Below are 19,219 nucleotides of genomic sequence, written 5' to 3' on the forward strand. Positions count from 1 at the left end.
GTTATCTCCTTATATATCAGAATGATTAAATAAACCTACGGAAAATTCAGGATAGAATAATGATAGTATTGTGACAAGGATAACCTGCTTCTCACCATATAGTTGAGATGATGAGTTGCAGATAGACACAACAAAAAGACTGTCAAATATGTAAGCTTTTGGCCAAAAAGCCTATTTGTGACTCAGCATCTCCGCAGTATGGTGACTGGCAAACTATCATTTTAATAATTTGTTAAATAACACCACAAAAGTCATTCTCTTACTCCTGTCAAACATGAGATTCCTTTATTGTTACAATAACTTTTTTATTGTTCAGTGCAGAAAATTTAACATTTTTTCAGTCATAGACATGCAACTCATATCACCAACACGAGTTTAGTGCACACCCTGAAGTTATAGAAATGTGCAGTACTGAAAAAAATACTTCGTGTGCATCACAAAAAGTAACCTGCATTCCTTAGCAAAAGGCCATTGATACATATTTACTCAGGTATGTGATAAAAGCTAAAATAATCTTAAGAGGATTATATGACATATAAATATTTCAGCTCAACAGTTCACATTTGTATAGAATTAAACATTTCCAATCTTCAGGATTTTACATTATAAATTGTTTTTGATACACTGATAATACACTGAAAAACAGCACTGTATACACAGCTTGTGGAATTCTGCTTATAGTTGCAGTACTGGATTCATTTTGCAGTCTGTAATCTGTTACTAGCAAAACAGTTACCCATATTTAGACATCGCATATCATACATACTGAGCTTCATGATGAATTTAGTAATTTTTGATACATTTTGCCTCTTTCTGATAAAATCCAGTCAGAAATATAAGACAGTTTAAATGATATCATTGGTCTTTAGGAGAACAGATAAACTACAATAGTGGTTCCAGAGGTAACCCACAGATCATGTATAGTATTCTAATACACAAGAATCAGACATGTTTTGCAGAGAAGTTTTTACATCCCTTGTGTATTTTTGTACAATTGAAAATGTAGTTCCATAAGTATTCATATAAGCCTAACAAAATTAGGCAAACAAACTATGTTGACAACAGGTACTTGTTGCATTAGAACATACAACATACATGTAATCAGACAGCTTAGCAAATATTTACTGTCTCACCAAATCTGATTAAAATTACACTTGCACACTTTTTGCCACCTCAGTATTCTGTGATAAAGAAACTGTTTTTTTTTTTTCAGCTGGGGGAGAGGGTGCTTATTTACATATCCCCATATGTCAGTTACTCATCCTTCCAAATGCTACCAGGTAGCCAGTAAAAATACTGAATAGCAGCACCTTAGTTCACAGAACCTATGTTGCTGGAGTATCCAATATTTCCCAGTCAAAGAAAAAAAAATTAAATACTGTACTCTTCTCAACTACTTTTCATCATTCGTCTTTGAAGGAAAAAATATCCAATGATCCTAAATAATAGAAAGAAGCCAACAAGAGCGGTGGCATCAACCCAGTATTGTATGTCAACCATTCCAAGCTCCTGAAGCAACTTTTTTGGTGTTCTAAGGTGACAGTACATATGTTCTGGTGGACAGGGTATTGGCTTGCGATTATTACCAAAGAGTGCACAAACTAGGCCTTCAACACCATAACGCAAGAAAGAAATATCAGCCATCCATAACATCCAAGAAGGGATGTCATTCAATAAGGCCATGAATCCAGAGAACAGTATTAGATATGCTGTGTACACTGATGCAAAAAATGTTCCATTCTGTAAAATAAAAAATAAAAAAAATATTAAAGGACTGCAAGAACACAGCACAAATGTTTTACTTTCAATTAATATCATGTATGTTCAAAATCTTATTTTGCATGTCTTTTGGACAGTGAAAAGAACTACTTACAACAACAACTGGGCAAACAATGCCAATAAAAATTCCAAAACTTTCTGCAACAGCTGCAACCAACATGCAAATGCAGACAAACATCACATATCGTGAAGGTTCCTGAGGTTGACCAGTTAGGAAATATGAAACTGTTGAATGTGCTGCTGCAAACATCATCTAAATATAAAAAACAAAAACAACAAAATGAAATATTTGACACAGGTAGCACACCACATAAATGAATGAAGAAAGTGATTAATTTCAAGTGAGTATCTTATTTCACATCTAGCACGCATAAATGAAACAATGGAAATTGAAATCCAGAATTATGCCATGTTTTAATTATGCAAAGCACGTGAAAAGATACCATGAAAATGAGATGTCTCCTCCTAGTTTATGCATTTTGCATACTAGACTCTGGCCCATATTCTCAACTGTAGGAGAGAACACACATCTACATCTACATTTATACTCCGCAAGCCACCCAAAGGTGTGTGACGGAGGGAATTTTACGTGCCACTGTCATTACCTCCCTTTCCTGTCTGAAAGCCTCCGTGCGCGCTCTAATCTCTCTAATTTCACATTCATGATCTCCTCGGGAGGTATAAGTAGGGGGAAGCAATATATTCGATATCTCATCCAGAAACGCACCCTCTCGAAACCTGGCGAGCAATCTACACCGCGATGCAGAGCGCCTCTCTTGCAGAGTCTGCCACTTGAGTTTATTAAACATCTCCATAACGCTATCACGGTTACCAAATAACCCTGTGATGAAACGCGCCGCTCTTCTTTGGATCTTCTCTATCTCCTCTGTCAAACCGATCTGGTATGGATCCCACACTGATGAGCAATACTCAAGTATAGGTCGAACGAGAGTTTTGTAAGCCACCTCCTTTGTTGATGGACTACATTTTCTAAGCACTATCCCAATGAATCTCAACCTGGTACCCGCCTTACCAACAATTAATTTTATATGATCATTCCACTTCAAATCATTCCGCACGCATACTCCCAGATATTTTACAGAAGTAACTGCTACCAGTGTTTGTTCCGCTATCATATAATCATACAATAAAGGATCCTTCTTTCTATGTATTCGCAATACATTACATTTGTCTATGTTAAGGGACAGTTGCCACTCCCTGCACCAAGTGCCTATCCGCTGCAGATCTTCCTGCATTTCGCTACAATTTTCTAATGCTGCAACTTCTCTGTATATTACAGCATCATCCGCGAAAAGCCGCATGGAACTTCCGACACTACCTACTAGGTCATTTATATATATTGTGAAAAGCAATGGTCCCATAACACTCCCCTGTGGCACGCCAGAGGTTACTTTAATGTCTGTAGACGTCTCTCCATTGATAACAACATGCTGTGTTCTGTTTGCTAAAAACTCTTCAATCCAGCCACACAGCTGGTCTGATATTCTGTAGGGTTTTACTTTGTTTATCAGGCGACAGTGCGGAACTGTATCAAACGCCTTCCGGAAGTCAAGAAAAATAGCATCTACCTGGGAGTCTGTATCTAATATTTTATGGGTGTCATGAACAAATAAAGCGAGTTGGGTCTCACACGATCGCTTTTTCCGGAATCCATGTTGATTCCTACATAGTAGATTCTGGGTTTCCAAAAACGACATGATACTCGAGCAAAAAACATGTTCTAAAATTCTACAACAGATCGACGTCAGAGATATAGGTCTATAGTTTTGCGCAACTGCTCGACGACCCTTCTTGAAGACTGGGACTACCTGTGCTCTTTTCCAATCATTTGGAACCCTCAGTTCCTCTAGAGACTTGCGGTACACGGCTGTTAGAAGGGGGACAAGTTCTTTCGCGTACTCTGTGTAGAATCGAATTGGTATCTCGTGAAGTCCAGTGGACTTTCCTCTATTGAGTGATTCCAGTTGCTTTTCTATTCCTTGGACACTTATTTCGATGTCAGCCATTTTTTTCGTTTGTGTGAGGATTTAGAGAAGGAATTGCAGTGCGGTCTTCCTCTGTGAAACAGCTTTGGAAAAAGGTGTTTAGTATTTCAGCTTTACGCGTGTCATCCTCTGTTTCAATCCCATCATCATCCCGGAGTGTCTGGATATGCTGTTTCGAGCCACTTACTGATTTAACGTAAGACCAGAACTTCCTAGGATTTTCTGTCAAGTCGGTACATAGAATTTTACTTTCAAATTCACTGAATGCTTCACGCATAGCCCTCCTTACTCTAACTTTACCATTGTTTAGCTTCTGTTTGTCTGAGAGGTTTTGGCTGCGTTTAAACTTGGAGTGAAGCTCTCTTTGCTTTCGCAGTAGTTTCCTAACTTTGTTGTTGTACCACGGTGGGTTTTTCCCATCCCTCACAGTTTTACTCGGCACGTACCTGTCTAAAACGCATTTTACGATTGCCTTGAACTTTTTCCATAAACACTCAACATTGTCAGTGTCGGAACAGAAATTTTCGTTTTGATCTGTTAGGTAGTCTGAAATCTGCCTTCTATTACTCTTGCTAAACAGATAAACCTTCCTCCCTTTTTTTATACTCCTATTAACTTCCATATTCAGGGATGCTGCAACGGCCTTATGATCACTGATTCCCTGTTCTGCACTTAAAGAGTCGAAAAGTTCGGGTCCGTTTGTTATCAGTAGGTCCAAGATGTTATCTCCACGAGTCGGTTCTCTGTTTAATTGCTCGAGGTAATTTTCGGATAGTGCACTCAGTATAATGTCACTCGATGCTCTGTCCCTACCACCCGTCCTAAACATCTGAGCGTCCAGTCTATATCTGGTAAATTGAAATCTCCACCTAAGACTATAACACGCTGAGAAAATTTATGTGAAATGTATTCCAAATTTTCTCTCAGTTGTTCTGCCACTAATGCTGCTGAGTCGGGAGGTCGGTAAAAGGAGCCAATTATTAATCTAGCTTGGTTGTTGAGTGTAGCCTCCACCCATAATAATTCACAGGAACTATCCACTTCTACTTCACTACAGGATAAACTACTGCTAACAGCAATGAACACTCCACCACCGGTTGCATGCAATCTATCCTTTCTAAACACCGTCTGTACCTTTGTAAAAATTTCGGCAGAATTTATCTCTGGCTTAAGCCAGCTTTCTGTACCTATAACGATTTCAGCTTCGGTGCTTTCTATCAGCGCTTGAAGTTCTGGTACTTTACCAACGCAGCTTCGACAGTTGACAATTACAATTCCGATTGCTGCTTGGTCCCCGCATGTCCTGACTTTGCCCCGCAGCCATTGAGGCTGTTGCCCTTTCTGTACTTGCCCAAGTTCATCTAACCTAAAAAACCACCCAGCCCACGCCACACAACCCCTGCTACCCGTGTAGCCGCTTGTTGCGTGTAGTGGACTCCTGTCCTATCCAGCGGAACCCGAAACCCCACCACCCTATGGCGCAAGCCGAGGAATCTGCAGCCCACACGGTTGCAGAACCGTCTCAACCTCTGATTCAGACCCTCCACTCGGCTCTGTACCAAAGGTCCGCAGTCAGTCCTGTCGACGATGCTGCAGATGGTGAGCTCTGCTTTCATCCTGCTAGCGAGACTGGCAGTCTTCACCAAATCAGATAGCTGTCGGAAGCCAGAGAGGATTTCCTCCGATCCATAGCGACACACATCATTGGTGCCGACATGAGCGACCACCTGCAGATGGGTGCACCCTGTACCATTCATGGCATCCGGAAGGACCCTTTCCACATCTGGAATGACTCCCCTCGGTATGCACACGGAGTGCACATTGGTTTTCTTCCCCTCTCTTGCTGCCATTTCCCTAAGGTGCCCCATTACGCGCCTGACGTTGGAGCTCCCAACTACCAATAAGCCCACCCTCTGCGACCGCCCGGATCTTGCAGACTGAGGGGCAACCTCTGGAACAGGACAAGCAGCCATGTCAGGCTGAAGATCAGTATCAGCCTGAGACAGAGCCTGAAACCGGTTCGTCAGACAAACTGGAGAGTCCTTCCGTTCAGCCCTCCGTAATGTGTTTCACCCCCTGCCACACCTTGAGACGACCTCCCACTCTACCACAGGTGAGGGATCAGCCTCAATGCGGGCAGTATCCCGGGCAACCACAGTCGTAGTCCAATCGGGGGATGCGTGGCACGAGCTGGCCGTCCCCGACAAACCCCCATCCGGACCCCCACAGTGATGCCCATTGGCAACAGCCTCAAGCTGTGTGACCGAAGCCAACACTGCCTGAAGCTGGGAGCGAAGGGATGCCAACTCAGCCTGCTTCCGAACACAGCAGTTGCAGTCCCTATCCATGCTAAAAACTGTTTTGCAAAGAACGCCTGAACTAATCTACAGAGAGCGCAAACAAATCGACAAAATTTAAACGGTTCTTAAAATACAAGATTGCCTAGTAAATGCAGTAATGCTGCTACTTGCGCACTGCCGACACTGCTCGGTGGCGGAAGGAGACTATGTGAATTTACACTATTCAGGTACTAAAACGCGATGCTACAACTATCAAATACTATAATACGCCCAAAATTTATGAATTAAACAATGCAAGTACCAAAAACACGCAAAGAAATTAAGAATTAAACTATGTAACAAATGAGTGAGCTAGGAGTATACGACTTGCTGCTGCAGCTGCTTATCCAATGGCGGCAGGGAGCACACTAACTGTGACCAACCGACACTGGCCGTTCAAAACAAAAGCAGAAAACAAACGACTACGCGAATTTACACTATTCAGGTACTAACACGCGATGCTACAACTCTCAAATACTATAATACGCCCGAAATTTATGAATTAAACAATGCAAGTACCAAAAACACGCAAAGAAATTAAGAATTAAACTATGTAACAAATGAGTGAGCTAGGAGTATACGACTTGCTGCTGCAGCTGCTTATCCAACGGCGGCAGGGAGCACACCTGGGAATGCAAGATGAATTTTTCATTCTGCAGCAGAGTGTGTGCTGATATGAAGGTGGGAAATGTACTGGTGGAAGAAAACCTGTGAGGATGGGTTGTTGTGAGTCCTGCTTGGGTAGCACACTTGGTAGAGCACTTGCCTGCAAAAGGCAAAGGTCCCACACTTGGCTCTATGGCTGGCAAAGGGTTTTAATCCACCAAAAAGTTTCAGGAGTACATGATGTTTCCTGGCCAGTGATTTTAAAATCACTCAAAGGATTGCATACTAGAAATTTCAATAAGCAGTTTCCAACATTTTCTACTCTTTTTGTTGCTAAGAGGCATGAAGTTGTGTCTTATGCAGCATTTTTAACAACAGGAAAACCAATGTTTTACACATTTCGAAGGACTGTCCCGAAAAGTGTAAAATGCATGAAAGTGTAAAATACAGGTAAACAAAGGAAACACAAAAAGCTGCAGATTTCATGTCCACTGTTCTTTGTTTACAAAGACTGACAACTTTAGTATTTTAACCAATATTGTATTGAAAGTTTTATTTACCATAATTTTATAATGATTATCATAATGAGTCTCACATTAAGACCAAATATCTTTTTAATGTGGTTTCACAAAAGGCTTTCGCTTCTGTGTTTTATTTACACCATTATGCATGATTGGAACGAATAAGGAAATGTGCATTTGTGTGTGTTAGCACTGAGCCACTGCTTCCAGTATCACAAAGGCAATGGCTAAGTGCAGACACAAACAAACATGTGCACAGGTTTTCCTCTTCAATCTGATTATGTCCAGTGGTGTAAATAAAATGTAGAAACAAAAATCTTTCATGAAACTACATTAAAAAGAGATTTGTGTTCCAATGTGAGATTCAGTATTGATAACCATTATAAAATTATAGTAAACAAAACCTTTAATTCTATATTGGTGAAAACACTAAAGCTGGCAGTCTTTGTAAACAGGACAATGGGCACAAAATCTGCAGCTTGTTGCTGACAGGGAGGCTACTTGGTCCAGGGATGTCTTAGGTGAAAAAGGGGGCCAAAACTAGCATCATGTTACACAGCACCTTGGGGAGGAATGTTTATGTATCACATCATGTTGAACCAACCTAAAACTGCATGCCTGGTAAAGATTAATGTATTTCAAGCAGAAGTAACAACGATTTGTGAAAGCCAATTACAGCTACAAAAGCAGAATTTATTTGTATAAGTGACTATGAAATTAAATTAAAGCTATGATAATACAATACAATGAGCAGAAGGAAGGTTGCTATTAGAGTCAGTAGCATCAGATCATGATTATCATTAAGACAGTGATTCAGAATACTTCCCACCCTTCCAAACACTATGAAATTACAATACAGGTAGGTGTGATCCAACATGCTGACAGTGAAAATCTTGCTTACTGCACTAATGCTGCACTACACGATCAATTTCTTTGTGTATAGTCTATGTTTTCTGCTTTGTTCTGACTTTGAGCAGGAATATGACGCACATTTTGCTGAAATCTGTATGAAAATCAATGTTACAGATCATGATAATGTCAAAGAAAACTTAAAATGTGTGGAAATGCTGCAACATAGAATTGTTAATAACAGCAAAGCATTGTATTGAGAGAATATGACTTTTGCTGCGACTGACAAAAATGAATGTAAAAAGTGGGAAAATGTGAAAAACAGGAATGTAAAAATGGAATTTTACTGTATTATGAGTTCTATATATATTTAAGTGGCATGTAATATATTATATATATGGTGTTTGGAGGATATTGTAAATTCTTCAGTTATGGGGTTTCATGGAGAGTAAAATTCTGTCAGTGTCTGAACAACTTTCTCAGAACTGAAAGTGGAAATTTGTGTTAGCTGACAACATCATCTACTTCAAAATATTTTTAACTTCAATTAATTTCTGATAATACTTCTTCTTAATCTGATTTTATTTGGTGATTATTGGTGTGTAGTAGAGTAATAATGTAAAACATATATTATTAAATACAGCTCTAACAAGATTTTCTTATTACACTACAATAAGATTAGAAGAGAACATTTGTTCCTAGGTACATGATCATGGTGTACCTTAGAATGTTTTTCACTTATGAAAAACCATTATTTTTCTGCAGCAATTTTTGTAATTTCCAAAATAGATTGCAGCACACAAAAAGTGAATGCTATCATTTCAAAATGGAATAAGAAAATATGTTAGAGACTAGAGGTGACAATCTGAAAAGTGTTCCAGAGTAAAACACTCCTCCCTACTAATAGATCTATGTCTGATAATTGGTCAATATATGTTAGAATGGGATAATATTAGTGTGCTTCCCAAACATCGAGTACCATTTTATAATCACTGAGGACTACAGTTTTTATATTGTGGATTGGTAAGGATAAGGATTCACAAAAGGCACACAAAAATTTTTAACAAAAAACACAATGATAAAACTGTAGTCCTTTCTTGAGTCTGCTGCATAACTCAAATCATTAGCGACTGAACTCAATTAATTATTCATAACACTGACATAAAACACAGGGTGAAAAATTGGACCTTAAAAAGTTAATTAGATTGACTTTGGCAGCCATTGCCCATTCCACTAAGTCACCAGCTTCGTGATCTCAACTGTTGAAAGAATTACAAAAATTTTCATGTACGTCTTTCATAAAACTTTATAGTTATCCACTTCAGCTGTATCTTTCAGTCCGTGTAGCTTCCTGCAATGCTGTAATACTTCAATAGGATTCCAGTATTGGAGCCTGCAGCTTTTCTTTTTTACTTTTGAAAATGTTCGTAATTTTCTCACTGATTATCCTGACTTCTTTAACTGTCTTCTTCATTTCTAGCATTAGGTCATTACTTCTGCAAAAGCAGATCAGTTATCCGTAATGATGAGGTATTTCTGTTTGAACTACTTATGGCTCATAGCAACATCCACTAATGTTGATAATGACGTGCATAACTGTGTGACTTAAGAGGAGTCACTCTTGTTTGTGTAGATATTGTTGCTTCACGTAATTCAGTTCTTCAAAATAGTGTCTTATTTTGATTATTATTTGTTTCTTTTCTCAGACGTTATGTCTGGTCAAAAATGGAAAGTGATGCGGACCTTGATCAAGCGTGACTTCCTTTTAACTGTACAGTATATCTTATATTGCAATTAGGAACTTTTTGGTAATTGAACATGTATCAATAATTACGGATTTCTGTAGTTGTATATATAAGTTTGGATGTAGCTGTATTGCATTCATGTACTGGTGGATATTGTGTGGCATGACTCCTGTAGTTGATAGTATAATTGGTATAATGTCAACTTTATCCTGATGCCACATGTCCTTGACTTCCTCAGCCAGTCTGATGTATTTTTCAATTTTTTCTCCTGTTTTCTTTTCTATATTTGTTGTATTGGGTATGGATATTTCGATTAGTTGTGTTAATTTCTTCTTTTTATTGCTGAGTATGATGTCAGGTTTGTTATGTGGTGTTGTTTTATCTGTTATAATGGTTCTGTTCCAGTATAATTTGTATTCATTGTTCTCCAGTACATTTTGTGGTGCATACTTGTATGTGGGAATGTGTTGTTTTATAAGTTTATGTTGTAAGGCAAGCTGTTGTATTATTTTTGCTACATTGTCATGTCTTCTGGGGTATTCTGTATTTGCTAGTATTGTACATCCACTTGTGATGTGATCTACTGTTTCTATTTGTTGTTTGCAAAGTCTGCATTTATCTGTTGTGGTATTGGGATCTTTAATAATATGCTTGCTGTAATATCTGGTGTTTATTGTTTGATCCTGTATTGCAATCATGAATCCTTCTGTCTCACTGTATATATTGCCTTTTCTTAGCCATGTGTTGGATGCGTCTTGATCGATGTGTGGCTGTGTTAGATGATATGGGTGCTTGCTATGTAGTGTTTTCTTTTTCCAATTTGCTTTCTTCGTATCTGCTGATGTTATGTGATCTAAAAGGTTGTAGAACTGGTTATGAAATTGCAGTGGTGTAGCCGATGTATTTATATGAGTGACTGCTTTGTGTATTTTGCTAGTTTTTGCTCATTCTAGAAAGAATTTTCTTAAATTGTCTACCTGTCCATAATGTAGGTTTTTTATGTCGATAAATCCCCTTCCTCCTTCCTTTCTGCTTAATGTGAATCTTTCAGTTGCTGAATGTATGTGATGTATTCTATATTTGTGGCATTGTGATCGTGTAAGTGTATTGAGTGCTTCTAGGTCTGTGTTACTCCATTTCACTACTCCAAATGAGTAGGTCATTATTGGTATAGCAGAAGTATTTATAGCTTTTGTCTTGTTTCTTGCTGTCAATTCTGTTTTCAGTATTTTTGTTAGTCTTTGTCTATATTTTTCTTTTAGTTCTTCTTTAATATTTGTATTATCTATTCCTATTTTTTGTCTGTATCCTAGATATTTATAGGCATCTGTTTTTTCCATCGCTTCTATGCAGTCACTGTGGTTATCCAATATGTAATCTTCTTGTTTAGTGTGTTTTCCCTTGACTATGCTATTTTTCTTACATTTGTCTGTTCCAAATGCCATATTTATATCATTGCTGAATGCTTCTGTTATCTTTAGTAATTGGTTGAGTTGTTGATTTGTTGCTGCCAGTAGTTTTAGATCATCCATGTATAGCAGATGTGTGATTTTGTGTTAGTATGTTCCAGTAATATTGTATCCACAATTTGTATTATTTAGCATGTTGGATAGTGGGTTCAGAGCAAGGCAGAACCAGAAAGGACTTAATGAGTCTCCTTGGTATATTCCACACTTAATCTGTATTGGCTGTGATGTGATATTATTTGAATTTGTTTGGATATTAAGTGTGGTTTTCCAATTTTTCATTACTATGTTTAGGAACTGTATCAATTTAGGATCTTCTTTGTATATTTCCAATATTTGTAGTAACCATGAGTGGGGTACACTATCAAAAGCTTTTTGGTAATCAATGTATGCATAGTGTAGCGACCTTTGTTTAGTTTTAGCTTGATATGTCACCTCTGCATCTATTATCAGTTGCTCTTTACATCCTCGTGCTCCTTTGCAACAGTCTTTTTGTTCTTCATTTATAATTTTGTTCTGTGTTGTATGTGTCATTAATTTCTGTGTAATGACTGAAGTTAATATTTTGTATATTGTTGGTAGGCATGTTATGGGGCGTTATTTAGCTGGGTTTGCTGTCTCTGCTTGATCTTTAGGTTTCAGATAAGTTATTCCATGTGTAAGTGTATCAGGGAATGTGTATGGGTCTCCAATGTAACTGTTAAATAATTTATGGTTATAATAAAGGGAAACATTCCACGTAGGAAAAATATATCTAAAAACAAAGATGATGTGACTTACCAAATGAAAGTGCTGGCAGGTCGACAGACACACAAACAAACACAAACATACACACAAAATTCAAGCTTTCGCAACAAACTGTTGCCTCATCAGGAAAGGGGGAAGGAGAGGGAAAGACGAAAGGATGTGGGTTTTAAGGGAGAGGGTAAGGAGTCATTCCAATCCCGGGAGCAGAAAGACTTACCTTAGGGGGGAAAAATGGAAAAAAGGACGGGTATACACTCGCACACACACACATATCCATCCACACATATACAGACACAAGCAGACGTATTTAAAGACCAATAATTTAAAGACCAATAATTTAGTTAGATGTGAATGTGTTGAGGTGAATTTCTTTAGCCAGAAATTTGCTATTTTATCTTTTCCAGGGGCTTTCCAATTGTGAGTAGAATAAATTGCTTGGGTGACTTCATGTTGCAAAATTATCACTTCAGGCATCTGCGGTATCATCTTGTATGAGTCTGTTTCTGCTTGTACCCACCATGCATGCCCGTTATGTTGTACCAGGTTTGACCATATGTTGCTCCAGAAGTGTTCCATGTCTCTTATGCTTGGTGGATTGTCTATTTTAATGTGTGTGTTATCTATTGTCTGGTAAAATTTCTTTTGGTTTGTGTTGATTGTTTGGTTTTGTTTCCTTCTATTTTCACTTTTTTTGTATCTTCTAAGTCGTTTGGCCAATGCTTATTATTATTGTTATTATTATTATTATTATTATTATTATTATCATTATCATTTTCCCATTTCAATATAGAAGTCTGACATGTAAGGATGTTTATCTTCATGTTACTTCACAATAAGTTTGCAAGTTATTTCAGGAAGAAACTAGTCTTGCCACTTGGTGATGAATTTACATGCACCACTTTGAAGTCATCTGCCATTACACTGGTGATTTGAAAGCCCTCTTCCTTAGTTATGAGTGGTCATCTGCAGAATTCTGTGGGCAAAGAACAGTGTGGCTCTGGACAAGAACCGCTCTTTCATTTAGGTTAGTGTTATCTTGGACCAAATAGTTTCCTTGTTAGTGAAATACACCTAGCCCAGAGACTAGAAACACTTATCTTACAGAAGATAGGAACACTCTTATTAATACTTTACTACTTGTTTAATTATCCAAAAGCGAATTAATATCTGCAGTTTCTCTCACCTGTGTAGGCAGAGTGGCAACCATTGAGGTGATGTAGTAGGTTCGAAGATTGTACCAATTATTGAACCACTCCTTTTTAATAGTAGACAGTTCTGAGGGATCTGACAAGAGGAAGACTAGATTATTAACAGTGTAAAAGAATGAACAATTATTTGAAGATCATTAGCTCATTAAATAGATAAGTTTTCAACTTCACCTAATATTGTGAAATTCATAAGCAAGAAATATTACAAGCTAAAAAGCCGTGATAGAGATTACTGATGTCACTATATTGCTGTGGAGAAGAAAGCAGTTTAAGTGTCATAACATATTTGACAATAAAAAATTTGACTGGCATGCAGGATTTACCACTATTTTAATTTCTGCAATTTGTAGAATTAATCACCTATTCAACTTAAATTATCAAATGAATATATTACAAAATATTTTCACACATGAACTGAAATGAAAAATATTATGAAAATTCTGAGCAGAGCATTAGATAAATTTGGGCTAAAAGCAAATACTTCAGAAACAGAGTACATGATGACAGGGAGACAAGAACAGGGAATGGAACTTCTAGAAGTAGACAGCAACAAATGTTAGTGGGTCATGGATTCAGAGACCTGGAAACCATACTCACAAAAACTTCAGCAAGAGAAACAGATTCTACAGGTCAGAAAGATGCATCTATATCTTCAGAAAATTAATGAGACCTTGGAGCATGTCAAGAGAGCTCATCTTAAGATTCAACAAGACTCTAAAACTTCCTTTTGATCTTTAAGAATGTCAGGCTTGGAGCACAAGAAACTGAATACTGAAACAACTTTTTATTTTAACAGAAAGGTACTCTGAATAGCTTATAGGCCAACTGACAGATAATCTAGAGAGTAAGAGTTCTTCAAAATGAAGAACAAGAGGATCTGCACAAGAATCCAAATATTGTAATGTAGCTTAAGTGAATGTTTGTATTATGGGCTGGAGAGTTTGCTAGAATGAAAAATTAACAACTGGCAAAGACTCTTATGAATGTGATGCCTGATGGCAGAATACTTGTGTGAAGACCAAGGAACAGAACAATAAACAGCATGAAAGAATATTTATACATGTTTGAAGAAAGGGAGAATTCGAGGATCAGAATAGAAGCCAGAATGGAGAGAAAATCCTAAGGTGTGTTGTAGTCCCCAACACTTGAGCACTCAAAAAAAGAATAAAAGGAAGATGATGATGAAGAATAAGAAGAAGAAGAAGAAGAAGAAGAAATGATGATTATGACATGGGTGATTAATCTTCTGGTCCATCTAACTTGGTAAGTCAAGAAAGTAATGAAGGTGAAGTGATGAAAGAAATGAATTGAGGCCACAGAGAAAATGCATTCTGAGTGTTTTTAATTCCTCTGTTGAAATGAATATGCATAGTGACAAAATTAAAAGACTGAAGGAAACTTTAGAAGAAATAACATAAAATACATATGAAGCAAATGTCTGCAGCAAATGAAAGCAGCACAAATGAAGGAAAAAAGAAAGTGAATGAAGAGGAGACTTAAAGTATGCTTTAGTGAATGCTTCTGAGGTATAGCAAGTAATATGCATATGAGTTGAACTGAGTTTTCAGATTTTTAATCATGCAGAGCAAAATAGCTTCTCAAAGATTCAATTTCTCTTTTGAGCCAAATACTTATGCAGGAAAATTTAAAACAACTGTTGAAGCTGGAGTGCCTCTTGAGAGATTTCACACTTGTTGAATGAAATGAGCTAGCTTATAGTAGAGGAAGTGGTGGTAATATAGAACACTTTTTTGTTTAATGCAAAATACTGAATTTAGAATGTGTCTATTTTGTCAAAAATGTCACCTGTGTTAGTTTATATATCTATTACAAAGGATGAATAATAATTTTGATAAAAAATAAACATAATAATTACATTAATATAATAGAGGGAAACATTCCATGTGGGAAAAATATATCTAAAAACAAAGATGATGTAACTTACCAAATGAAAGTGGGTCATGGAATTCAGAGACCTGGAAACCATACTCACAAAAACTTCAGCAAGAGAAACAGATTCTACAGGTCAGAAAGATGCATCTATATCTTCAGAAAATTAATGAGACCTTGGAGCATGTCAAGAGAGCTCATCTTAAGATTCAACAAGACACACAAACAAACACAAACATACACACAAAATTCAAGCTTTTGCAACGAACGGTTGCTTCATCAGGAAAGAGGGAAAGAGAGGTAAAGATGAAAGGATGTGGGTTTTAAGGGAGAGGGTAAGGAGTCATTCCAATCCTGGGAGTGGAAAGACTTACCTTAGGGGGAAAAAAGGACAGGTATACACTCGCGCAAACACACACATATCCATCCATCCGCATGTACACAGACACAAGCAACAAATGTCTACTTGTGTCTGTGTATGTGCAGATGGATGTTTGTGTGTGCGCGCGCGCGTGTGTATACCAATCCTTTTTTCCCCCTAAGGTAAGTCTTTCTGCTCCCGAGATTGGAATGACTCCTTACCCTCTCCCTTAAAACCCACATCCTTTCGTCTTTCCCTCCCCTTCCCTCTTTCCTGATGAAGCAACCGTTGGTTGCGAAAGCTTGAATTTTGGGTGTATGTTTGTGTTTGTTTGTGTGTATCAACATGCCAGCGCTTTCGTTTGGTAAGTTACATCATCTTTGTTTTTAGATATAATAATTACATAAGATTTTTTTCTTGTTGTAAATTATGAGTGAGCATTTTGAAGTTGGATGGTAATATGAAACAGATTTAAAATATACATTCCCAGTTTAGATTTTTATTAATGAAATTATAAAATGGTATTTTGGCCTCACATGGAAAAAATCACAGATTACAATGTAAATCTGTAGTAAAATAGTTTTTATGAGCTATAGATAACAATTCTGGTTCAAAATTTAAAGTTATTCATGAAGAAAAGTTGCAAATGAACACTGAGTATCACACCCTTGTACAATGTGTGAGACCATTCCTGACACATGACACATTGAACCCAAAGTTCTCCAGAATTTGACTATTTAAATGCCTCACTGCAAAACAAACAGTCTGGATCATTGTTTTCAGAAACATCTCTCCCAAGAGATTCTATCAGGTTTGAACTACCAGAAGATAGTTCTATTTCCTCTTCCTCACAATAACTTTCATCCTTACTTCTTTTTGTAGTTGAGAACAGTGTTTGTTTCCCGGTGTCAACAGTCTTCGCTCTTGTAGGTCTGTCTGACATTTTGGCAGTTCCTGGTTGATTTATAGAGGTATAAAAGGAAGATACCAGAATTGATGCCTTTTTCTTCTGTAGATTCAGTTCAGTATTTTGTTTCTTGTTCATGAAACACTTCAGAGTGTTTTTATAGGATGAACCAGTTTGGACAGTAGCTGAAAGTGCCTTGTGACCTCTGTTTGATATCTTCTTTTTTGAACTTGGGACTGGAGAGATGTGTTGTGGCTTTACATAGCCTACAGATGTTGATGGACCCACTGTCTGCTCTTCCCTTCAGCCCCCATCACCTTGCTTCGAATCACCTCAGACATCTCCATTGTTACAAAGTGCTTCACCACTGTCAGAAACCTTTTATGCTTCATGTTCACCTGCAATGAAATCTGCTTCTGTGAAAATACATATGTTTAGTGGATAAATGTTGGTACATTTGAATCCATTGACTGCTAGTGCACTACTTTGGACTCTGTGGTACACTTTTCCAAACTTCTCTGCAATATCGTAGGTGTCCATACTGCCTGTTCTTAGTGCCTGCCTAACCTCTTCACTGTAGTATGTTTTTAGGGGGGCCAAGAAAGTCCTATCAATGGGCTGTAGTCTATGTGTAGTATGAGGTGGCAAGCAGAGAATGGTCACATGATTATCTTTTGCTTTTATTATGACATCTATATTCCTAGTGTGAGAATAATGTTCATCCAGTATGAGCAAGACTGGGGATTCAGCTGTAGGTTTCGTATGTTCAAAGAAGTGGGTAAACCATTCAGTGAATAGATACGACTGTACCCAGCCTGATGGATGACATTTTCCAATAGCTCCAGGAGGTGCACCTTTCATTAATCTGTTTGTCCAATTGGTGCCTAGAAAAATCATCATTGGAGGGACAAAGCTGCCACCTGCACTCATGCCTGCAATGATCATCACCAGACTTCCCCTCTCTGCAGCAGTGAGGGCTCGTGTCTGTTTTCTTCCCTTCATGTCAATTACACGTGGAATTTTTGTTTGCACTACACTAAGATCAGACTCATCAACAATGAAGATGTGGTCAGGCGGATAGCAATGTTTAGTGTATCCGGCTTCCAGAAGATCAAAAAATTTCATGACACACTCTCAGTTAATGCCAGTGGCTCGAGCAAATGATGTTCCTTCAGGCTTTTGTACTGAATGCTGATTCTTGTGTCTGTTCATGAAGTGATCGAACCATGCCCTTCCAGCCATATCATCAGTGAAAGGATTCCTGACTCCATTTCTTACTGCCAGCTGATAAGCCATTCGCCTCACATCATTACGAGTGAGTCCAAAAAATTTCTTTTCCATCAATAGGCAATACTCAACAAGCTCCTTTTCAATTTCTTGGGAAGAATATGTTTTCTACCTAATTTTTCATGTGTTAAAGTATTTGAATCTATATCCTTTCTAGCCACCTTTCTAAACAGAGTAGCTTTTGGTATATTGAAACATCTTGCTGCTTCATTTAGAGTTTTAGTTTCATCCCTAACAGCCATTATTGCTTGAACCACATCTTCAGGTTGTGATTTCTGTCACATTCCCATTTTTTCAGGACATAACCTGCTTCTTGGCATGGTGACACCTACAAAACATAAAAGGTGTTGTAATATGGAACAGCCTGTTTCATATTTCCACCCAAATTGATTTTCTAAACTAACCAAACAGACTACACTTTTGGTTAACAATTTCAAGTAACTACAATTATTATTTGTAGGCTTAATTCCATTACTAAATCATAATGTAGAAACAGTATGCTAACTTCTAAATAAAGGTAGCAGGAAAAATATTTGAATCTCATATTGCAAAAACTTTTGGAGGTTGGAAAACAATGTGTGTCTACTCATGGCTACAGACAGTGAGATACTGACCTCTGCTGCCTCTAGTGGCAGAAACAGAACATTGTGCTTGTGATAACTGAAACTGACACCAAATGACATTACTAGTCTTCAAATGCTACGGTGTTTCATATTACAACCCTGTTTCACATTACCACCACTTCCCCTAAGGCATATTGCCAGATTCAGCAAATAGGAGACAGAAGGTACTAATGATTTTGCAGTGAAAAACAGAATATTATTAAGAAGCATTATTTTTCCTTTCTTTTTGAAGAAGAATTTTTTCTTAAGTTTTGTACATTCTACTGTTTTTACAATTTATGGATTAAAATCTTATTTCTTTGAGCCATACCTTAATTGTAAACATAAGATTCCAGTTTTGTAGTAATTGTGCATGCACCTCTTTGAATATTCATTTTATTTTTAACAGAATTCAATCAGTGTACATGAAACATTAAAAATTTAAACAAGTTTACATATACTACACTGTTAATTATTGCTTATTCCATACATTTGTCAAATATCAGAATCTCATACTACAGAACAGTTGTTGGAAAGTAATGAACCATGTTTTTTTATTTCCTTTTTTCGTTTTCTTTTTTAAAAAAATCTCATAAAATATTGCAATAATGTGGGAAATGTGAATCTAGAAGTATGTTCTTATCTTACTGTATTCTTTTTAGACATATCAACAAGTTCCATCAACAGATGACAGCATAGTAACATTTATAAAAAGACTAACATTGATATGCATATTAGATAACAGGCTGTTGCATAAGTTTTGAATGCTGCATGTGAAACTCAGAATAATCTTTTGTGGGGGATGCTACATTTGACATCAGCTAAGAAGATGAAGTATTTGTCAGTTAATAGAAGCTGCAGGACATATGCAACTACCTGATCAAAAGTGGGGGAGACTGTGTGCCT

General features: G+C 37.4%; 1 protein-coding gene across 1 annotated transcript in view; it reads right to left on the reverse strand.

Annotated features, from left to right (window-relative positions):
* Nucleotides 1–251: 251 nt before the first annotated feature.
* LOC126416474 (ATP-binding cassette sub-family G member 1) overlaps nucleotides 252–19,219 on the reverse strand; it is a 449,674-nt gene continuing 430,706 nt past the window's right edge. The window contains exons 9-11 of the mRNA XM_050084208.1: nucleotides 13,242–13,342; nucleotides 1,874–2,032; nucleotides 252–1,740 (exon numbers count right to left, since the gene is read on the reverse strand). Coding sequence (XP_049940165.1) covers nucleotides 1,390–1,740; nucleotides 1,874–2,032; nucleotides 13,242–13,342 — 611 coding nt within the window. The 3' untranslated portion in view covers nucleotides 252–1,389. The remainder of the gene's footprint in view (nucleotides 1,741–1,873; nucleotides 2,033–13,241; nucleotides 13,343–19,219) is intronic.

Source organism: Schistocerca serialis, chromosome 8, assembly GCF_023864345.2.
Source record: "Schistocerca serialis cubense isolate TAMUIC-IGC-003099 chromosome 8, iqSchSeri2.2, whole genome shotgun sequence".
NCBI classification, from domain to species: domain Eukaryota; kingdom Metazoa; phylum Arthropoda; class Insecta; order Orthoptera; family Acrididae; genus Schistocerca; species Schistocerca serialis.